Source organism: Myotis brandtii, unplaced genomic scaffold, assembly GCF_000412655.1.
Source record: "Myotis brandtii unplaced genomic scaffold, ASM41265v1 scaffold953, whole genome shotgun sequence".
In the NCBI taxonomy this organism is placed as follows: domain Eukaryota; kingdom Metazoa; phylum Chordata; class Mammalia; order Chiroptera; family Vespertilionidae; genus Myotis; species Myotis brandtii.
The window spans coordinates 1,178,201-1,201,749 of NW_005371933.1; the positions used below are offsets into that span (position 1 = coordinate 1,178,201).

The 23,549-nt window shown below is 49.8% G+C and overlaps 1 protein-coding gene across 2 annotated transcripts in view; it reads left to right on the top strand.

Annotated features, from left to right (window-relative positions):
* Positions 1-23,549, top strand: part of XDH (xanthine dehydrogenase) — a 64,235-nt gene that overhangs the window by 13,369 nt on the left and 27,317 nt on the right. Inside the window, exons 4-17 of one of the 2 annotated variants that reach the window (XM_005886054.2) lie at positions 574-682; positions 3,801-3,927; positions 4,774-4,835; positions 8,799-8,867; positions 9,181-9,267; positions 10,351-10,492; positions 12,437-12,529; positions 13,124-13,275; positions 14,479-14,572; positions 15,830-15,939; positions 18,064-18,248; positions 19,370-19,544; positions 20,997-21,080; positions 23,072-23,241. In XM_005886054.2, the coding sequence (XP_005886116.1) occupies positions 574-682; positions 3,801-3,927; positions 4,774-4,835; positions 8,799-8,867; positions 9,181-9,267; positions 10,351-10,492; positions 12,437-12,529; positions 13,124-13,275; positions 14,479-14,572; positions 15,830-15,939; positions 18,064-18,248; positions 19,370-19,544; positions 20,997-21,080; positions 23,072-23,241 (1,659 nt within the window). Of the gene's footprint in view, positions 1-573; positions 683-3,800; positions 3,928-4,773; positions 4,836-8,798; positions 8,868-9,177; positions 9,268-10,350; positions 10,493-12,436; positions 12,530-13,123; positions 13,276-14,478; positions 14,573-15,829; positions 15,940-18,063; positions 18,249-19,369; positions 19,545-20,996; positions 21,081-23,071; positions 23,242-23,549 lie in introns of both variants that reach the window. The other variant, XM_005886053.2, reaches the window with a different exon arrangement.

The window sequence follows — 23,549 nt, forward strand, 5'->3', positions numbered from 1 at the left end:
AGTGCCTGGTATATGGCTGGCAATCAATAACTGATCATGTGAATGAATGATGGATAAAGGAATGGATGTAAGCAAGCTCTAAGGGGTTGGTATCTCATGTCCCCTGAGAAATGGGGGAGGTAGAGGTGGGTGAAAACAGGAAAGCAAAAGTGCCTGGAGGTACTGAAATTAAAGAAGTGAAGGAAGGGCCCTATAGAGAGAGGAGCACATGTTGGGCCTGGCACCTGTCAGAAACTTCCCCTTAACTCAGCCTCCAGGGTCGGGCTGAGTAAGAGGCATCTGAAAGTGCCCCTGGCTCCCTTGCTCCAGCTGGGAGGCATAGGGTGCCCTGCTGCCTGACCCCCAAATGCTGGAGGGTTCAGGCCTCACCAGGGGGGAGTGGGGGCAAAGTGTCCTTTGTCCCTTGGTCAGGGTCTTGGGTGGAGAGGCAAGAACACCTGTAGAAGAGAAAAGGACATAATGTAGAGTGAAAGAAATGACACAGCATCACAAAGTCTCCCAGGCCCTGCACTCAGTCAGGTCCATCCCGATGGCCTGAATGGACAATGGAATGACCTTAATCTGGGGTTGCAGCCACTTTTCTGCCAATGCCTGCCTGGCCCCCATCTGTTCCTTGCACCATGTTGCCGTGACGACTGTGGAAGGGATAGGAAGCACCAAGTCCAGGCTGCATCCCGTGCAGGTAACCAGAGCAAAGGGAGCTCATGACAAAGCTACAGATTTGCTTTGGGTTGTTGGGCTGTCACCCCTGGGCAAAGGAGGCATTATGGCCGGGCCACTTCCCCATCTCCTTAGGGGTGGGGGGTGGGGACTGGGCTGTGAGACAGAAAAAGGAGGAGGCACCATGCTGCAGCTCTCTCCTGTGGCGGGGCGAACGTAACACTGCATGACTCCAAGGGGACCAAGAGGTCAACTGGATCTGATGGCTGGATAGTCCAGCTGCACCAGAACTGGAGGGAGGAGAGGTGGGGGAACTTCCTCACCTTGAGCTTGAATATGCTTGGGAAACCCCCTGCCTTCCCAGATTCAAGATTCCAAGTGCTCCGTGTCCCTTGATCAAAAGCCCACCTACTCCCTGCCCCCTCGAGTGGCAATTCCATTGCACCTCTCACCTGCCACCCGCAGATAATACAAATGTGGGCTGCTAGGCCTCCATCCTCATTAAACGCAGGTCAACAAGGCCTGAATAAGAGAACAGAGACATTCAAGGGTCTGACCAAGGCTTTCTTCATGATGCTACCAGACCCCCCGGGAACAGATTGAAACTGGGAACGCTTTTGGGTAGAGTGGGCAGTAGTCTGGGAGGTTTTGTGGAGAGAAGCAGAATGCTCTCAGGTGAAGTGGAACGGAGCACGCGTGGGAGCAGAGCACTGAGGGAAGGAAAGGCCATTATTCCCGGTGCTTTTTGTTTGGGGAAACTGAGGCAGGGAGGTCTTTGGGAGATTACAATCACAAAGGGTGCCAGAGCTACACCCAGGTCTTTGTCCTGCCTTGACCATTCGGGGAGACGAGTTGTCCAGAGCATGCCGTCCTTGGACACCGACGTGAATGTGGGAACCAGGGCCTCTGGTTGAGCAAGCTGGTTATACTCCTTGGAGGAGCCTCTGGGACCAGCCAGGTGAGGCCAGTGCAGGGTGGGGGTGGTATTGCTCCACCTCTGTGACTTCATTCTTAGCTTAGGCAGGAAAAGGGAAAATTGCTAAACTTGTCCAACCTGAAGGAGATGTGAGAAGGTTCATTAGGGCTTATAATCATCTTTGAGACAAATAGATGAAAGAAAGCACGAACAGTTTTAATACTGAGATTATATCTGCATAATTAGGCTAAACCCCATGCCTTTCCAGTGACACAAATCCTTATTCCCCATGCTCCTATTTTGGCTCCCAGATAAGCTGTAGAGCTAGATTCCACTTTTCCTTGTCTACCCAGTTTTTTATCTTGGTTTCTATGACACTACACTCCCCTCAGTCTCCTCCCATTTCCATGCACTGGTCCTCTCTGCTCAGGCCCTGTGGCTGCCGGTCCCCAGGGCTCCTGCCCGGGCCCTATCCTTCTCCATCTTCACATCCTTCCCATGTGAGTTTAATACCGTCTACATGTGAACAGTACACATATTTATATCTTCAGCTTTGACCTCTCCTCAGAGATTAGGTTCAGATTTCCAGCTGCCCACTTGGCATCACTACATGGTGTCTAGTCTCAAATGTAACAAAAGCCCATTCTTTCCCTACTCCTTTCCTCCTCAGTCTGTCTCCATCAGAGACAATGGCAAAAGCATCCATCCACTTGCTCAACACAAACATCTAGCAGTCACCTTGATGCCTTCTCTTTTACGCCACCCCCACTCCATCCAGAAGTAGTGTTTACTTCCCAATCCTAGAGTGACACCTCCATTTTCTCTGTTTCCCTATTACTGCTTGGTCTGAGCCGCCATCCCCTCTTGCCTGATCCTCTGTTTCTATTGTTGCCCCCTACAACCCACTCCCCACCCAACTGCCAGAAGATTCTTTAAAAACATTAATTAGATCTTATCCCATTATGGCTTCCCATCACACCCAGAATAAAAATCTGGGTCCTGACCACGGCTTACGAGGAGCTGCGTGATCTCTGCCAGAATGTCTCTTGTCCCAGCAGGTTCCATCCACACTGACCCTTTAGTCACTCTAGCACACCAGGCTTTGCACATGCTGTTCCTTCTGACTGGAATACACTCGTCCCTGATCCAAATTGTTATTAAATTCAACTTAAAAGTCACCTTTTCAGAGCAACCACTTCTGACCAGTTCGAGGAGCCTTACTCACTCAGGGTCCTGCCATCCTGAACTAATTCTTACATAGTGCTGATCTCCTCCTGGAATTTAGGTTTTGTGTGTGTCAATATTTTTCCTACCAGGACATGAGCTTCATGAGACCAGAGACCTTATCTCTCTTCTTCACTGTCTGGTCCCCTACCATGCCTGGCACATAATAGTTTCTCAGTAATTATTCATAAAATGAATGAATAGATATGCTAGGCATTGGGGATACAATATTCTAATAATTTTACCTAATGGAAGTGCCAAGAGAGACTCTTAAGAGACATAATAATAATAATAATAATAATAACAACAACAACAACAATGTGGAAAATCTCCTTGTAATGAAAATCTTGCAGGTTTGAATGAAAATTTTGTGATAGTCAATGCATATGACATGTTCTATATGATCCATTTCTCAGATCTTAGGTCCCCATTGGATGTCGAGGATTACCACTAGACAGTGGTATTCTAGTTTGGAATAAGATGCATTCAGTTGGTTCTGAACAAAGGCTGGTTGAGGTGGATTGCAGGGTCGTGTAGGTAACAGAAGGTGACACAGCTCTTCTGTTCACTGTGTGTGTCTCTGGGTAAATCTCTTAATCTCTGGACCTGCTTCCTCATCTGCTCACTGAAGGGAATGGAGGGTGAGAAGATGCTTCTGGCTCTAATAGTCACTCTTCTCTGAAGGGCCTTTCCTACTAATAGCGAACACTGCTTGAATTCCCATGTATGCCAGGTATAATGGTAAGAGTTTTTGTGAATTATCTCGTTGAATCCTCACCACAGGTCTAGAGGTAAGTACCAGGACGAGGGACCTGCAGCTCAGAGAGGCTCAGTGATGTGTCCAAGGCCAGAGTTGGCAAGTGGTGGCACTAGGATTTGACTCTGTGCAGTGCCTGCTGCCCACTCTGCCTGTCGATGTGGCCTGGCTTCAGTTGAGTCACATGGCAAGTCTGAGAGGGGTTCTGCCAACAGAGGTGTTCATGTCATCTTTCCCTTTTAGGAGAGAATTGCCAAAAGTCACGGTTCCCAGTGTGGGTTCTGCACCCCCGGCATGGTCATGAGCATGTACACGCTGCTCCGGAACCAGCCCGAGCCCACTGTGGAGGAGATCGAGAATTCCTTCCAAGGTACGGGCCCCTGGCACAGCCCAGGAGGTAGGGTGGCAGATGGGGCTCTGAGAGGGTCAGTGCAGGGCCCGAGTGGAAGCCGGGAATGGGCCAGGAGTCGGAGGCACTGCCCTTAGGAGAAGAAGCTCAGCCTACCCGCACGTGTTGGCTAAGATCTGCTGGAGGGCTGGCCTCTCTTAGTTTGAGGAGCACACAGGTGGGTTGGAGACAGCTTGCCTGAGTGTTCATCTTCCCAAGGTGTCTTCCTGCCCTCCCCTGCACTGGGGTGGGTGGCAGTGGGGAGACCATTTGGAAACTCCACAGGGCCTAGTGATATCACTTCCTTCCATCTCAGCTTTTACCAGGACAGGACTCTGTAGGGCAAAGGCCCATCTGAGAAGGCAGCCAGGATTCTGAGCTCGGGCAGGGATGGCTTCCCATATTCCCTCGGTACAGGGGCCTAGGAGCCTGAGCCAGGTGTCTGTTTCTCTGAACTGAATAGAGAAGACTCCCCCTTCCATTCACCATCTCAGTTCATCATTTATTCAACCAGTTATATTGAGTCCTATCATGAGCCAGGCACTATACAGGGAACAAGGGTCATGGGGATAAAAGACACCATCCCTACTCCAGGGAGTTCATACTCTGAGGGAGAGAGAGTTTCACTCATAAAACGATGACTAGGCACCATGGAAGCACTTAGGGCATTCCAGGAAGTCTTCCTGGAAGAAGCACAAGGGAGGAGGAGGGGCATTCTAGGAAGAGAAAACAGAATATGCAGAAGGCATCTGAGCCTCGAGCTCAACCAGAGCCCCTCACTTGCCCTGGAGCCTGCACTGACATCGCATCTGCTCCCTTGTCTCACAGGAAACCTGTGCCGCTGCACAGGCTACAGACCCATCATCCAGGGCTTCCGCACCTTTGCCAGGGTAAGTGGGGCCCCCAGGACATCAGTGGCCCTGCTCCTGAAGCAGCAACACCCTGGAATCACAGTTGGGAGGGATGCCAAGGGCCTCTGCATTACAGAGAAGAGAGATAAGATGGCCAGGTGGCTGGTCCTCCCACTGTGGCTACCTGGGGAATTGGTTCCTAGAAGAGGCATGTTGCCCAAGAACTAATTTCCTCCAGGGCGTTTAGGCTTGGCAGCCTTCCTTGGAGACTGGCCTGCTCAGGCCACAGTACAGGTGCTGAATGACTCCACACCCAGGCGCCTCGTCCTTTCCTCTCCTGGCTGCCTTCTGCAGTTGGCACTCTGCCGGGCTGATGAAACTGCTAATCAAATCGCCACTTTGCGAAGCCCTGCAGTGTTCACAGAATGCTGAGTGGGAAGCCACAGCCAGGTGTGTGGGCATCACTTATATAAACACAGGCACACAGCTGCCACCTGGCAAGGAGGACGCACGGCTGGCCTCTCCTTTCTTGCCTTAATCTCCTCAGTTTTTACCTGATTCTCCAACTGGGTCAGGTTGATCCTGACTCCAGTCACACACCTCCTCTCAGTGAGATTCATCCTCTCAGTGTGATTCAGCTTTTTGCTGACCTGTTGGGTAAGTGCATTACAAAAAGGAGAGTTTCATGCAAATAATTCACAGGGGTGGAGATGGAAGTGGGGCTCATAAGGATGGAAGACACCACACCCTGAGAGGAATTAGGAGGTGTGGGTTCTGAGAAAAATGATTGAAAGCTCAGACCTAGAGTTTGCAGACCTGGGTTCAAATTCCATTTCATCACTTAACTGGTTCATGGCATTGGGCAAATGGCCTTGTTTCTAGAATGTGGATTATAATAACACCTACCTTGTCATGAATGTTGAAAGTACCTCTTGCAAAGTCCCCAGAACAAGGCTGGGCATATCTTAAGTATTCAGTAAGTGGCAGCTATAAGTCACGATGCCGGTCCATTTCTTCCATGACTTAATACTTGATCTTTATCAATGGTGCAGGCTTCTTTGAGAACCAGGAATTGTTAATCTTGTCCATGAATGTATTTCATAGGCGGCTGCTCAAAGAGGAACAATGTAACCAGCCCTCCTAGTTTTTCAAAAGAGAAGGGCTTTTGAGTGTAGCTGATAATTATGCTCCTTTGGAGGGTTGAACTGGGTCCTGATTCCAGTATTTGGTGGTGCATCCCTCTGTCCAGCTGCCGGTCAGTGTGGAGCAGAGCTGAGCTGAGCTGAGCTGAGTTCTCTGAGCAGCCAACATGGCCTGCACACAGTGTCCTTGGAAGCTCATGTGAATAACTCCTTAGAGACCCCCAGCCTTTATTCAGAGCCTTTTCACTCTTTTTAAAAAAAATATCCTCACCTGAGAAATGGGGATATTTTTTCCATTGATATTTAGAGTGAGTGGAAGGGAAGGGGAAAAAGGGGAGAGAGAGAGGGAGAGAGCGAGAGAAGAAGAGAAACTTTGACATGAGAGAGACATTTCAATTGGTTGCCTCTTGCTAGCACCCTGTCCAGGGCTGGGGATTGAATCTGCAACTGAAGTGTGTGCCCTTGACCAGAATCGAACCCGTGACTCTTTGGTCTGTGGGTCCCACGCTCTAACCACTGAGCAAACCTGCCAGACAGAGCCTTTTCACTCCTGTTTTACACACAGTTCTAACAGACCTGGCTATCTTGTCTTCACGCCCATGGCACATACTAGAAAAGGGTGAGGGGCATCTTCTAGAGGGAGGCACACTGTTCCCAGTGAGGAATGACAGTGTCCATCCAGCAGCAAGCAAGGAAGGGAAGGAACCATAAAAACAACCCTGAGCTCAGTGTCTCAGCCTCCTGAGAAAAGTGGAAATCCCTGCAGGGGGGAAAGCAGTCTTATCCAGCCTCAGTAGACCTTGAGGGCAGTGACACATTGTCCATCACAATTGTTTATGTCATAAGAACGTCAATGAATTATCAAGAACAAAGATTTAAGAAAGAATGTGTTGGCATTCAATGCCCGGGAAAAATGTGCGTCTGTGAAATACATCCTTCCCACCAGCACTGGGTGCCCCTCACTTCACTCGGGACCTGGTGACTCCCTGCATCACTCCTTCTCCGAGAAGAAAGATGAGAAGAGGCATTATAGGAACCAACCTTCCTCCCTTCCTTCCTTCTTTCCTCCCTTCCTTCCTTCCTTCTTTCCTCCCTTCTTGTCTAAATAGAAAGGGCAAGGGCAAGGGCAAGGTGGGGGTGGAGAGGTTCAAACCAGGGCAGCTCTGAGATCTGACGGCAAAGCTGTGAATGCCAGAGGGGTCTGTACTTGGGACAGAGTTGCAGAGGGTCAAGGCAAGAGAGGTTTTCTCTCCCAATGCCAAGTCTGCCAGGGCCTTCCAGTTCTCAAAGGCCACACCCTGGCCCTCTGAGAGCTTTCTTGGAAAAAAAAATAGGTTGTGACTCATCCTTCGGGAAATGTCAGGATAGAAGTGTGTCTCCCGTGATTCATGTGCAGAGGGGCTGCCCCGGTCCGCTCCTCCAGGAATTGGCTGCCCTGGAAATGTGCCCGGGCTGTGCCTGGAAGTTCCCCTCACTTGGCCTCTCAGTACAATTCCATGATTCTGGAGTGTCCCGTGGGGTCCTGAGCTCAGAGTCCTGCTTTCTCTGGGACACATCAGTCAGGTGGGCTCTCCTCTGTGTTCTGCTATTGGCACCCTGAGAGGTCCTGGGCAAGTCCTTTCCCCAGAGGTAATGGGCCATCAGACTGGAACAGGCCCATAATGAGGAATAAAGAGCGCTTAGCTTTCTAGCAAGATGTCTAATCAGCCGTGGTGAGGCCCAGGCACACTTGCTAGACACAGCTCTGGACCCACAAGCAGTCTTGGACATTCTCATTAGGAGCCCCACAAAGACTCCTCCTACCTGGGAGGTGCCCAGACAAGAACTTGGTGGATCTAAAAGAGGGGGCTCTTGAGTGCTGAGAGAACCAAGGGAACTTCTGTCCCTCTTCCTAAGGGAGCAGCACTGAAGAGGGAGATGGACATAAAGAAATGTTTTGATAAAATAGGACGACCTATCTTTATGGAGAAACTAGAAGCCCGGTGCACGAATTTGTGCATGGGTCGGGTCCCTCTGGATGGCCTGCAGGGATCGGGCTGAAACCCGCAGTCCAATGCCACCTGCAGCTCATACCTGTCGCTCCTGCTCATCCCAGCCCCACTGTGCCTGCTGTGGGCTCACACCCAATCAGTCCCGATTGGGAGAGGCTCAAGCTGCTGCAGCCGCACTCGCCAGCCATGAGCCCTGCCTCTGGCGCCCTCCTAAGGGGAGTGGCCTGCGGGATCAGGCTGAAAACGGCTCTCTGACATCCCCTGAGGGATTCCAGATTGCAAGAGGGTGCAGGCCAGGCTGAAGGACCCCACTGGGAAGGACCACGGGAGGGCTCCAGGGTGTGTCCAGCCCATCTCAGTTCCAATCGGCTGGACCCCAGCAGCAAGCTAACCTACCAGTTGGAGCATCTGCCCCCTGGTGGTCAGTGCACGTCATAGCGACTGTTTGACCAGTTGGCTGTCTGTCCCCTGGTGGTCAGTGCATGTCATAGTGAGCAGTTGAGCATGTTTAGCATATTATTAGCATATCACGCTTTGATTGGTTGGTTGTTCTGCATTTCGATCTATTTGCATATTACCCTTTTATTATATAGGATGTTCTTAACATTAACTTTCCCTGCTGTTTCCAGGAGAGATCTTATTTGTTTATTCACAAGTTATTTAATCTACATTAACCAAGCAAGAGGAAGTTAAAGCAGAGGCCTTACCTCTATGCAAAGGCAAATGGATGGGACAGGGTATCTACTAATACTATTGATGCTGGAGTGGGTGTCAGAGCTGGATTTCACTAGAAATTAATAATGTAGGTTCTTCCGCTTCCGTGAAACTCTTTGCAAATATTTTTGTGTGAACGTTGGTCATTTCTGTAGGATGGTGGGTGCTGTGGAGGGAATGTGGACAACCCAAACTGCTGCATGAACCAGAAGAAAGACGACACAGTAAGTGGGCCCTTCTCTCCCTGAAAATCTGGGGGCCAGTCGCAGTTCAAAGGAGCCAGTGGTCTCTCTCTGTACTCTTGGCAAGGGTGGCTGGAAGAGGAAACAGTTAAGCCCAGACTGAGAGAGTGGAGACTGTGCACATTAGCCCTGGGTCCTCTGGCAAGACCTTGCTCCTGCATCCAGGAGCTGCCTGCCCCTCTACCAGCTTGCCGGGGGCTGTGAGTGAGCTTGCTTGGACAAAGGGCTGCATTGGTCCTATGGGGCATTTTAACAGGGAGATACTGTACCACACATCTGTTCCCTTTCCCAGCAGGTCACTCAGTCTCCATGTTTATTCAACCCAGAGGAGTTCATGCCCTTGGATCCTACCCAGGAGCCCATCTTCCCACCAGAGTTGCTGGTAGGTGATGCCCCAAGGAAAGGCCCCTTGAGGCTCTGTGCCATGAGCCCCCTGGAGACCTGCTTTATTTCATACCCCCTGGGAACGTTGTATTCTCCTTGTCCTTCAGGTCTCAGCCTGAATTTGCCTTCCTTTCTCTGACACCCAGGGGCAAGTCCCTCTTTCATGTGCTCCTATAGGGACCTACATTTCTCTCCTTCTCACACGGTCACTCTGAGGACAGGAAGTGGATCTCTCTGGTGCCCTGTGTATAATAACAGGGGCTCCAGAAGTATCTGCTGGCCTCCTGGCTAAATCTAATGAAAAAGCCCCCCAAGCAAATAGTCCATTTGATAAACAAACAAACAAGCAAAGCTGGATTCAAAGGACACACCCAAGGCCTGCAGCTCTGCTTTAAGGACACCTCTCACACCCCCTTTCTTCCCTTGATTTGGTTCCTTCACGCCAACATTTGTGGCGAGGAAAGAATCAAGCCACCCTCAGAGCTTCTCAAGTGCAGATTTCTCAGGGGCTGTTGAGCACACAAGGACTCCCTGAGTTCAAGGGCCAGAGAGAAGGGCTGTGCAGCAGGCCGCCAGCATATCCTCCTCTAGATTGTGCAACCTTGAAACCGTCAGTGTGATTTTGGGGTTTTCTTCCCCAGCATCACCCCTCATGCACTGGGACCAGCTCTGCATTGCATTCCCTTTGACACCCCTTCCTTTGCTGCCCCATCTCCGCCCACACCTTGTGCACTGCTCCTTCTGGAGATAGTGGGGACAGTCCAGGTTGCCTTGTGACTAGTGACCTTTGGCAGGCCACATAACTTCCTTACCTATACAAGATGTGGCTCACAATGCCTCCTTTACCGAGTCTTCTGATGGCTCAGTGAGCTAATATATGTAAGAGCTGCAACCTAGTTCCTGCCTCCATCCATGCAGTTTTCCTCCCTTCTCTTTGGCAAGTATTTTCATTTTGAATTCAGTAGTAAACAAGTCCATAGAAGAGTTGGTCCCATTGTGGACCTGAAGCAGGGCCATGGGAATGGCGGTGGGAATGGAGTGGGGAGAAGGAGACAGCTCATTGGAAAACGGCATTTTCCAGAGGCTGAAAGATGCGCCCCGGAAGCAGCTACGTTTTGAAGGGGAGCGTGTGACCTGGATCCAGGCCTCCACCCTGAAGGAGCTACTGGACCTCAAGGCGCAGCACCCCGAGGCCAAGCTGGTGGTGGGGAACACGGAGATCGGTAAGAGCCTGAGGGGCCTGACTGGGGGCCAGGGACCCACTGAGGAACCCTGGGCCCTTGAACTTATGTAAAACTCCTGGCTTTGGAGACCTGTTTCAACCCCTGGGTCTTCAGAAAAATGACGTCTCCTCCCTTGCTCTCATTTTCCCATTTCACGTGTGGGGTCAATAATGCCTCCTTCAAGAGTTGTCCTGAGTATTAACTGAGATCCTTGTTGACTGTTTTCCATAGACATTTATAAAGAGCCAGCTCTGTGCCAGGGACCCTGGGAGGGACTGGGTGCCAGGATGTACTGGACACAGTTCCTTCCCTCACATGTCTTCCCAGTCAGAGGCAGGAGGGAGCGATGTAGGTAAACTGTCCAGGCTGGTGCCTGATGGATGCTAGGGGTTCCATACATGTCACTCTCTTCTCCACCCTTTTCTGGGGGTGCTGTGGTAAGGCAAAGGAGAGGAGATATCCAAGGGTGATCGTTTGTGTTGCCCATGACCATGGCTACCTGTCCTGGTGGTGCCTCCACCTGGGACACGAGGCCCACAATATGCCAACAGGTCAGGGAGACTCGAGCTGTGCAGTTCTCCTGGTGCGTGAAGGGACTGGAGCAGAGCTGCCCAAGGCCGTGCTCATCTCCATCCATTTCTAAGCTGGGCTTGGCCCATATCCACTTTGCTGGTTCCCAGGCCCAGAAAGGCTGGAAGGGGAAGACTGGCACAGCCGAGGTCTGCCACAGAGGGCCTCTGGTTTGGGGGAAACTTGACATACCAGAGGTCCTCTGTGGCTGGGGACTCTGTACCACACACATGCTTGCAGGGCATGGCCAGCTCTGTGCTCCATCAGCACAGAACCGTGCCAAGCTCTCTTCTCTGTGGCTGCAGAACCAACCAAAACCCAGGGTCCTTCCAGAACCAGAGCCACGAGTCTCCCACAGGTTGGATTTGGTTGGTTCATACAGAGTCCCCAGCCAGTTTTGTGACACCTGGATGGCAGGGTGAGATCTGCCTCAGGTGATGCGATCCTATGGCCCATATAGCCATGGTCCCGGGTAGCATGAGTTAAAGTGGGGAATGACTGGATGGAAGAATCTTCAAGATCTTTGCCATGTGACAGGTTCCTTGTCATGAGCCATAAACATCCTGAGCCAAGTTAGATTCTTAGAGAAAGGAATTCCCAGAGATTTTATAAGCTTCAAGTTAGAAATAATTTTTTAAGATCACTCCATCGGCTCCACCTCTTCCTTCCTTATACAGACCCAACAGAGTAACCACTCACGCTGGGGCAGGTGTTGGGGAAGCTGGGTGTAGAGAGAAACTTAAGACTTTCTGTCTCCATCTACGTTCTTTGTCCTGGGAGCTGGTATTCAGACGGGTCAGACTCCCCAGAGCCTGGGCCTCCTTCAGAAATCCCAAACAGCACGTGAGAGGGAGGACATGGGGCGATGCACAGTCATTTCCTTTTTATCTTTTCCCTCTACCGGCCCATGGGCGAGGCTGGGAGAGGTGCTGGGTAATTGAGTCTGAGGAACAGGGCGAGTCTGTCCATAGAGTTTCTACCTTGATTAGCAGATTTGAAGTTTTTCTCTCAATGTTCCTTTTTCTCTGAATGTTAAACTTTCGTGTTATTATTAGTTATATCCCAACTCTAATAATAGCTCAAATACTGAAATCTGCCCATGCTTAGCTGTGTAACATGGGCAAGAAACTTAATCTCCCTGTGCCTCAGTTTCTTCGTCTATAAAGAGAAAATCACAGTATCTCCCAGGGTTGTTGTGATGATTAAATGAGTTAAAATACGTAGTGCTTCGGAGAGTTACTGACATATTTTAATGTCCCATGTTTTCTAATATGTAGTTACTGACATATTTTAATGTCCCATGTTTTCTAATACTGCTCCTAAACACACACACACACACACACCTCTAACTTCCGGCTTCCCGTTTCCCTTGAGGCATTGAGATGAAGTTTAAGAACAGGCTGTTTCCTGTGATCGTCAGCCCAGCCTGGATCCCCGAGCTGAATTTAGTGGAGCACGGCCCAGAGGGTAAGGGAGGTTCACCTGGGCCCCTGGAGGGGCTGGGATGCTGGGGATGGGTCCCCTTGGGGGATGGTGGGTTCTAGGACAACCTCCCCTTTGGCTCTGGCTGCCACCTGCTTGTCCTGGAGCCTCCCCGCACAGGGGGAGGGGCAACCTTCACCGCCTTTCTCCATCATGGTAGGCAACAGTGGGCAAGGGCTGTGAGATCTCCAATAGTCCTTCTCAATCCTGGCCACACCTTAGAATCACTCCTGGGGTCAGGAGCCTGGTGTGGGCAGGCATGCGTGGGTGCTTTAAAAAAATATGCCAGGACTTTACCCTCAGAAACCTGATTTTATTGAGTGGAGAACCGCTGGTTTAGTGAAAGAGCACTCTGGTTGTAGGAGAAGAGGCCTGGGGTTGAGTCTTGGATCTTTCATTAGCTGCGTGGTGGTGGGCAAGTCACTTAACCTCTCTGGGCCAACTTTCCGTCCTCTGTATAAGGATGCGAGTCCTGGTGCAGCCGCACTCAGGTTGCTGTGAAGCTTCAGAGACTCTGTGTGTGAAAGTGTTTTCTGCCCGGGGGAGGGGATCGCTGCTATTCTGAGCGTGTGTTCCCAGGGATCTCCTTCGGAGCCGCTTGCCCTCTGGAATCTGTGGAAAAGACCCTGAAAGATGCCGTGGCCAAGCTTCCTGCCCACAAGACAGAGGTGTTCAGAGGCGTCCTGGAGCAGATGCGCTGGTTTGCCGGGAAGCAGGTCAAGTCTGTGGCGGTGAGTCCCTGCCCGGGGGCCTCGAGGCCCAGGGGACAGGGCCTTTCACCACACCAGGAGCCTCACACTTGAATGGGTAGAACTGCCTGAGTGTTTGTTAAAGATGCAGATTCCTGGGCCCTGCCTCCGAGATGCTGGCCTGGAAGGGCTGGGGTGAGCCTGCAGGTGCTGCTGATGCAGGTGGTCTGTGGGCCACTCCAGGTGACATTCACTTGGACTCAGTCTTCTCCCTGATGTTGGAGAGATGGGGCCTTCTGTCCTCCGCGTCTGATTGGCCCAGGCTCTCAGCAGGTGGATGAGAGATAAGTTAGAGAAAGGCCAAACCAGGGAGGGGCACAGCCTTTCCGCATTGGGGGTAGAACCAGAGGTAGACCCCTGAGAGGAGGGAGGGCTGTCACAGTCAGCCTTCAGACTAAACCCCAGATTCCCAGTTTGCAAGTGGCATTCGCACACAGTGCCATTTGAGGCTCATAGTTGTTGCTGGTGTTGGGAGGAAAGCTAACCCTTCTATTCTATTTTTAAAAAATGGTTTTTTAAATGAAAACAAACAAAAAATAAAGCAAAACAGCCCACTCCATTCTCCACACCTTACCCCAAGCCCCGGCCGCTTCTGGGTGTAGTTGAGGAGATATAAACAAGCAATCTCTCCGGAGTCCCCAGCTCAGCTGGCATCTACTCCCAGGGAGGATTTGTTTTCATCGAGCAGCTGGCTTCCTCCCTGGTTTCCAGGAGTGAGGACCCTGGGTCTGGTTCTCCCAACATTTTTTGCCAAGTTGCCGGGAAGCTCAGATCCAGTTAGAACAAATCATTCATCCTTACATCTCCCTCCTCTTTGTCCTTGATCTTTATCTTCTATTTCTGCAGTACTGACTCTCTATGCCTCTGTGATAAGCCACCTAAACGCTTTCAGAAAAAGGTTGGGTGACATTCAACATATGAATTTCAAGGGGCTGAGTGAGGTGCACTGGCTGCTGAATTTCAGAGCTGGGCCCCAATCCCAAGCGGTCAGATCACAAGTGTCGCACGATGTTCGATGTTCTGATTGCGGAGCTCTCACTGCGCCGGGCTGTGTCTCCAGGGGCTGGAGGTCGGGCCTCCCTTCACAGATGATGCCTGTCATCCTCCCACCCTGCGTTTGGGAGCCAGCTGGGTGAGCACGGGTTTCCGGGCTGGGCTCTCACGCACACTCTCTGCTTGTCCTAGTCCATCGGAGGGAACATCATTACCGCCAGCCCCATCTCCGACCTCAACCCGGTGTTCATGGCCAGCGGGGCCAAGCTGACCATCGTGTCCAGAGGTGAGCTGCCTCGTGCAGAGGGTCCTGGGGGAGAAAAGTTTCGCGAGATGGGTTACTTCCTGAGGGACAGAGTCCAAGGTCCAATGACCCTGCTGTCCTATGGTTTGGACTCCTGGAAGCTACAAGGGATCACTGGTGTTGGGGGCCAGGAGAACTGGGCCACTTCTTTATTAAGAATTCATAGCCAGCTCGGTCCAGAGGCCTTACCTAGTGGGATGCTGGAGCCAGGATGCACTAGCTCACCACAGCAGATCGCTGGGTCAACAGCGTTTGTGAAACATGGCTGTTACTAAAAATTAAGTTATATAAGCGTGAAATAAGATAGATTATATTAATGACAAAGGTAATGAGTACTCAAAATTCACCACTTGCTAATTATTTTACTTCGTTTTACTGTTGTCTGTGCTGTTGCGGCTCCTTCCCTCTATCTACCTGCAGTGGAGATCTATATAGTGGTGTGCTACTGTGCATCCTTCCTGTCAGAGGGTCCCCAGCACCTCCCCTGGTTTGATGACTTGCCAGGAGGACTCACAGGCTCAGCATATAGTCATACCCATGGCTATGGCTCATTACAGAAGGAGGCTACAAGGCAAAATCAGCAAAGGGATAGGCACATGGAACAAAGTCCAGTGGAAATCTGATACAAGCTCCCAGGGCCTCCCAGCGGATCACACAGGACGCCCTTGACTCCCCCAGCAGCAAGCTCCCCATGGGAAGTGCAGGTGACCAGGAAACTTGTTAGGGGCTCAGCACCCAGAGATCTAACTGGGGGGCTGGTCACACAGGCCTGCCCGGTACATACCAAAGTCCAGAGGCCCAGAAGGAAAGCAGGTGTTCAGCATAAACCATGTTGTTTTTACAAACCGTGAGCCATTCTTATCAGGGAATGCTAGGAACCCTCTGGAGACCCAGGTTCCCAGAGGACAGCCAAGGGCCCACCTTGTAAACAGGCCTTTCAGAGGACAGCAGGCCTTTTTCTAACTCCACATCAGTAATGTCATTCTGGTGGCTTGAAATTGGCTATGGTGGGAGTATTGATACCATAGACACTAGCGACTCCAGGCTACACCCCCAACAGCTGATTGTTAACATTCACCAGCGCACCATTGCTTAAGGATTTCAGATGGAGGGCCTTGACCCCAGTTGTGCCATCCACTCCCGTTGACTGTGGGCATCAGAGACCAGGATGCAGAAGCCCACTGGTGGGTTGCCCTGTGCTTTCTCACATCGGTCCCTCTTCATCTTGCCTCTGTACAGGCACCAGGAGAACAGTTCCGATGGACCACACCTTCTTCCCTGGCTACAGAAAGACGCTGCTAGGTCCAGAAGAGATACTGCTTTCCATTGAGATCCCCTACAGCAGGGAGGTAAGATGCTGTGCCCGAATCACTCCCACACCCGCCAGGCTCCGGACAAGGAGAGCAGAGTTGGCTTCGGGACCAACCTTAGCATCTCTCAACTGTAACACCGATGCTCTTGTCTCTGAACTTTGCCTTTGACCAGCCCTATTCCTCTCTGGACAATGAGAAGTTTTAGGGTAGGGAGCATAGAGCATGGAGAGAAGCCAGATGTACGATCCTAAGTGAGTCAATTTACCTTTCTGAGCCCCAGTTTTCTCACCTGAACAATGGGCACAATGTTACCTACTGGGAAGGTGATTGTGAGGACTGAAAAATAATTCCGAGGGTTCCTGGCAGATGCCTGGGAGCCGGTGGAGATCACACATCACAGAAGGAGGATACTACTTGTAACTGGCAACACAATTTCAAGGATGCATCCTGCTGGCGAGTATTTCTCCCCAGGACAGAGGAGACTCGATTTCATCAGGTGAAGTGTGGGGCTCATGTGCTAAGGGAAGAAGCTGCCTGGAAGTCAGACCCTCACATGCTGACCTTGCGCTTGACAAGGTGTTTTCTCACTGACCTTGCTCTGGGTGGATGAAGGTTCCAGCTTGTTCAGCAGGTCAGGGCGCCTCTGGCCGCCTTGCTCTTGTTCCTTGGGGCCTGTGGCGGCTTCACCTGGCGTGACTCGCGCCTCTCTCAGCAGCACATCATTCCATGATGGGCCTTGTAGAAAGTGACCTGTGAGAGGCTGGGAACCAGCGATAAAGGAGCGTATTAAGGGTTTTCCACAGCTAGTGCTTGAATTTTTACAAGGCATGTTTCACCCTGGCTAATTTTAAACTCCTTAATGAAAAGCTAATTAAATTAGAGCAATTACATCCCTGAGGTGGTTTCTTAATGGTGCTCTCGCTTGTCCTTATAGACCATTTTGAGCAGTGATTCCCAGAGTTTGTATTTCACAGATCAGTAAAAGAATGTTAAATTATGAGGTTGGGAAAGGAGGCAAGAACAGGCATAGAACTGCCCGGTTTTTATTTTGCCAGGCAAGGGACATAAAATATCTCTTCTTAAAGAAAGGAGATGTTAATACCCAGAATCAGGAAGGATTTCTCAGGAAAGAACAATTGAGTCAACACTGACCTTTCCTGGCAGCCCAGGGAAAACGTCACAGGGGACTGGCACAGCCCTGGATGTGAGCAGCTGGAACCTCTGTCCCAAGACCAAGTTCAAGGTCTGGGCTCATGGCCTCAGGGCCTGTCTGACACCAGGAAGCGGAACCAGCTTTAGTATCAGGAGGGGCCTCGATGCCTTCTTCAAACAAAAGCCTGTGGTCATTTCAGACCTCAGCAGTGGGCCTCCTGCTTTCTCCAACAACCCTTCCCTTACACCTCCCCGCTGCGAGGTGAATCAGAGTTTGTTCTGCCAGGGTGAGTGCGAACCTCAAGCAGAACCTGACACAGAGAGGGCTGGATAGCACATGGTCCTTACCCGGAAAGCAACTCACACTTTCCTCCTGACCCCAAAGACAGAGCTGGCTTAGACTCAGGAAATGGGTGATCAACGGACAGAGGCAGCCACTGCCTCATAGTGCGGTTGGTTCTTTCGGCCAGGAAGCCAGATTTCTAAGCACAGCCCACAGGCTGGTGGGAGAGCCAATTAGGGAGCCAGCGAGGAGGCTGCAAGCTGCAGGCTGTTTCAAACACTCTTGGGCATTTCTCTGTATTTGCTTGAGAGGCAGTCCGGCCAACAGAGGTTTCGGCACAGCCCCTGAGAGGCCGTGTGCTCTGATACTGGGCACCAGGATGGGGAAGGTTCTCGGGCCTGAGGGGTCTCAGGGAAGACTTTGTGAAAACACCCTTCCTCTCTCAGCTGTTGGGTTGACAGCACCCCATTCTTCTTTGTCCCTGACTTTGTTTCCTGACTAATAGGGAGAAACCCTGACCCTCCCAGGTTCGGGAATGCTATCTGGAACTTCTGAAAATGTGATGGTTAGGCCTCCATTATTGATCCCTGTCACCAGCTCCTTGCTGATGTGCGATGGTGTTGTCTCCTCACCTCACCTCACCTCATATCCCTGTGTTTCAGGCTCACCATATGCAGTCCTTGCAAAGCAGGGTGGGAAACTGGTACCGTCCTCTTCTCTTTCAGGGCGAGTTTTTCTCAGCCTTTAAGCAGGCCTCCCGGAGAGAAGATGACATAGCCAAGGTGACCTGCGGCATGAGAGTCCTGTTCCAGCCAGGAACCACACAGGTGAAGGAGCTGGCCCTTTGCTATGGCGGAATGGCCGACAGAACCATCTCAGCCTTCAAGACCACGCGGAAGCAGCTGTCGAAGTAAGAGCTAACAGCAAAACAACCCTGCTACTGCCCTATGGTGCTGCTACTCCTCCTGTGCTGCTAGCAGTATTACTATTGCTGCTACTACTGTGATTACTGCTATTACTAGTAGCATTATGACCAATAGTATTGCTGCTGCTGTACTATTACCATTGCTGCTCCTGCTGCTACTGTTGCTACTGCTATTACTAGTACTACACAGCTACAACTATTATTACTATTGTTGCTTCTAGTGCTGGTATCACTGCTGTTGTGGCTACTACTTCTACTACTACTATTACTACTAGTGCTTTTGCTATTACTGTTACTACTACTGCTTCTACTACTACTACTATATTACTTCTATTTCTATACTATTACTATTGCTCCCACCAGTACTACTACTAGCACGGCTACTAATTCTACTACTACTATTACTACTACTGCTTTTGCTATTACTGTTACTACTACTGCTTCTTCTACTACTACTATATTACTTCTATTTCTACTACTATTACTATTGCTCCCACCAGTACTACTACTAGCACTACATGTGCCAATGCTAGTATTACTACTACCAGCATTGCTATTAATGCTATTACTAGTGCTATGCTATTACTATGGCTACTACTATCACTATAGGTACTATATGGGAGCAATGGAACCAAGCACTTCACTGGCACTATTCTATGTAATCCTTACCATACCTGCATGGATAGATAAATCTTAATGTTGGAGTTTGGTTCCAATTCTTGGCTCCAACACTTGCCAGATGGGTATAGAATAAGTCAACTATGCTTCAGTTTTCTCACTGGTAAAATGAGTATAAAATTTTTCCTACTATACATTTTAATTTAAATTAAAAATGATGTTTCATAAAAAGCACTTAGAACATTGTAAGGACTTAATAGACTTAACTATTATTTTTGTGGTCTTTTAAAATTGGATCTGTTTTTAAAGATGAGAGAACTGAGGCTCTAGGAGGCTAAGTAACTTGCCTAAAGTCACACAACCATGAGTCTCTGAGCCGGATTTCGAACTGAGGTTCACATGGCTTGGAGGTCCTGTGCTCACGGCCTGCACAATGATTCTGGGGGCGGGATGGGAGCGCTCTCCCACACCTACCTGCTCTCTGGCAGTTTCTGGAACGAGAAGCTGCTGCATGAGGTGTGTGCAGGCCTGGCGGAGGAGCTGTATCTGCCCCCCGATGCCCCGGGCGGCATGGTGGACTTCCGGCGCACACTCACCCTCAGCTTCTTCTTCAAGTTCTACCTGACGGTGCTTCATAAGTTGGGCAAAGAGCATCCGGAAGATGTGAGTGTGGGGCCTGGGCAAAGCACAGACTCTCTGCAGCATTTTTGTTTGGGAATTTGGGTAGCTGGTGTGGACGAGACAGTGCTGTGGACGAGGTGGTGAACTTGTTTCTTTCCTGTGGACATGAAAGGGCAGAGGAGCAAGGACCAGGAACATAGCCCAGGGAGCCACACGGAGATGGGATCCAACTGGGTGGCTGAGAGGCAGAGCACTGGGCTGGGAGTCAGGGACCTGGGTTCTTGTTCCATCTGTGTCATTATCTCAAGTGGGAACTTACATGGGTCACAACTCCAATTCTCAGTTATAAAATCTGCAAAAGGGGCCGGGTAGACCAGATGATCCTTCAGCCATACAGCTGATACAGCCGTGGTTTTGTAGTTGGAATGGGAGCGTAGAGAATGATGAGAATGTGGAGCGTGGAAGGGGAATGCAAAGTGGGGCATCTCCAGCCACTGCAAGGATGTGCAGTCAGGAGAGGGTGCTGGCTGACGTGGGCCCAGCTCCCCAGACTGGTTCACCAACAAGCACTTATTTTGCACCTTTTAGACAGTAAGACTGCACTGGCCACCAGGGGGCAGCCGAGTGTGGAGAGAGCATGGTCAGTGAAGGCCAGTCTAGTGTGATAACTGCCGAGATGGAACCTGAGGAGCAAAAGGAGGGAAGGCTTCACAGGTGTGGGGACAGCAGAGCAAAATTCCTCTTTTAAAAATCCTCACGAGGCAATGTTTTCAGATTATATAAGTAATAAAGACTTATTGTAGAAAACTTTAAAAAATACAGAATTGTATAAAAAAATTACTCTCAGATCCCAGAGAAAACCACTGTTAATATTTTTGCTTCTTCCTCTGAACTTTCCTCTACATTTATCTGTCCATCTGTCTCATTCTGTTTGTCTACTCCATCTCCTCTCTCTCTCTCTCTCTCTCTCTCTCTCTCTCTCTCCTCCTATCCATCGATATATCTACCATCTTAAGATCTTTTTTATCTGGATATATCATTTTCTAAATAAATTCGAGGTCATGCTGCATGCAGTTTTATTTCCCCCTTGAGTCCATTGAGATGATATTGTGAACATTTCCCATATCGTTAAATATTTCCCACAGAATTGAGGAGGAAAAGGAAGACTTTTCCAGGAAGGCTGGGAGGAGGATAGCCCAACAGAGAGCAGCATGCATAAATGCAGGGAGGAGGGAAGCCATTAGGTGTGTGGGCAGAAGTACGTGCCACTCATTACGCAGGGGGCATGGTGGGGGTAGAGAGGCAGAGGCTGTGAGTGAATACTGAGCTCTCAGAGCCCATGGTCAGTATTGAGACAGATCCAGCCAGTATTAGAAGGAGTGTCAAATAAGGAGATGAGGGGAACAGTTGTTACTTTTGCCAGTTGGGGGACAACCAAGGTTGGGGTCAATGATGGAAATAGTCAAGGTCACCTCTGTTATCTTGCTTCCACAGAAATGTGGCAAACTGGACCCCACTTTTGCCAGTGCCACCTTCCTCTTTCAGAAAGACCCTCCGGCCAACGTCCAGCTCTTCCAGGTGAGTGGAGACAGTGTGTGCTAACATCAGGGGTCCTTGCAGAGTTCATCAGATGACGCTGACCATGGGCAAATGACTTACTCGAATTGCATGTAGGTGCTTAAAGCTCCGTACTGTTGTGCATAAGTATCCAGGGAAGAAAATGGGAATTATGTTAATGTCAGGGAAGCTATTTCCCCCCTTACTCACCTAAATTTTTCTCCTGGGATTACTTTCATCGTCACCTGCTCCTTAAAGAGAAATTTCCCTCCCATTTTATCTTTTCTGGCCCCTCTGTGGGACTAATATGCAGAGTCAGGAGTTCTCTGGATCATGTAAGCAAACAAAACAGAACAACAACAAAAACAACATTCTATCAGCAGAAGCTTTTTGAGAAGTACTAGGTAAAAGGTCAATTTTCATGGAAACGTTTTGGATTCTGTGGGCCATATAATCTGTGTTGCAATTCCTCAGCTCTGTCATTGTAGCACAGCCAGAAGCAATACATAGATGAAGGTGTAGTGTTCCAATAAAACTTTAATTATAAAAACAGGCAGTGGGTCAGATTTGGCCCACAGGCCACAGTTCATCAGCCCCTGCACTAGAATGCAGTGGCTTAGTGCGTGAACTCTGGGGTCCAACTGCCAGGACTGGAATCCAACATAACCGGGGAAGCTTAGACAAGATCCTCAATTCCTCTGTGTTTTTGGACAAGCTAATTACTCCCACAATGTGGACAATGATGGTACCTCTTTCATGGGATAGTTTTGAGGACTGAATGTGTCAGTAAAAGTAAATAGCTTAGGTAGTTCCTGGCACATAGTAAACATTCAATAAACATTGGCCATTACCAGTTTTACTTAAAACATAAAACAGAATTTTATTATTATAAAAACAGGCACAGTTCATCAGCCCCATGCACTAGAATGCAGTGGCTTAGTGCATGAACTCTGGGGTCCGACTGCCAGGACTGGAATCCAACATAACCGTGGAAGCTTAGACAAGATCCTCAATTTCTCTGTGTCTTTGGGCAAGCTAATTACCCCCACAATGTGGACAATGATGGTACCTCTTTCATGGGATAGTTTTGAGGACTGAATGTGTCAGTAAAAGTAAATAGCTTAGGTAGTTCCTGGCACATAGTAAACATTCAATAAATATTGGCCATTACCAGTTTTACTTAAAACATAAAACAGAATTTTATTATGAAATGAACACATGTTAGAACACTTTGAAAAATACAGAAAAGACTCAAGAAGAAAATAAAAATCACCCCAAATCTTACCTCTAAGAGAAAAATCATTATTATATTTTTGTTTACTTTCCATTTTTATGAATATATGGACATGTATATGCTATATTGATAACACGTGCTCTTTTTTTTCTATGAAATTCAAATCATTTTTACATATACACATACACAATGCTTTATGTCCTGTTACACTTAACACGAGCTTCCTTCCTTCTCATTAAAATTCTTCAAAAGTATGTTTTCACATTTGCATACTATTCATTATAGGAGAGTAACATTATTTACCCAATCCCCAGTGAATGGACATTTAGGTTCCTTTCTTGTTTTTTTTCCGGTCCTGTACGTGGTGAGCCTGTGACCACCTTCCCGACGACTTAGCACATGCCGTTCTGTTTCCTTCGCCGGCTCCCCTCCTGCCCCTCCATTCTCACTCCTTAGGGTTGCTTTGCTGCCTGGCTTGAGACTCCCCATGGTTTCCCTGGGCCTGTAGGAGAACAGTGTCTCCCCCCTTTTAGGTTCCTCTCTTGTTTTTTTTCCGGTCCTGTATGTGGTGAGCCTGTGACCACCTTAGCACATGCCGTTCTGTTTTCTTCGCCTGCTCCCCTCCTGCCCCTCCATTCTCACTCCTTAGGGTTGCTTTGCTGCCTGGCCTGAGACTCCCCATGGTTTCCCTGGGCCTGTAGGAGAACAGTGTCTCCCCCCACCCTTTCCACCCCCCCTCCTGCTCAGCTCAGCCTGACTGGTGGCCATGTCATTCCAGGAGGTGCCCAAGGGTCAGTCTGAGGAGGACACGGTGGGCCGGCCCCTGCCGCACCTGGCCTCTGCCATGCAGGCCTCCGGAGAGGCCGTGTACTGTGACGACATCCCTCGCTATGAGAATGAGCTGTCCCTCCGGCTGGTCACCAGCACCCTGGCACACGCCAAGATCAAGTGAGTATAGTGAATACACTTGGAGAGGAGGGTGCTGGGAGCACCCTGCTAGGCACTGGAGATGTACCCTTGTCAGTCCAGAGGGGAAGATGGGGATCATCTTAAAACTGCAGCTTGTAGAGGAGCCGGAGAGGTTAGGGGCTTGGGGATGCCAGGAGGGTGAAGGGTGGACTTGCAGAGGTAAGCAGGGGCCAGATCAGCAAAGCCTTGGATTTGCTGGACAGAGAGATTACACTTGAGCCAAAAGCAATGAGGAGCTGCGGAAAGGCCCTTAACAGGATCAGGTTAGATCTGCACTTTGGGTATTG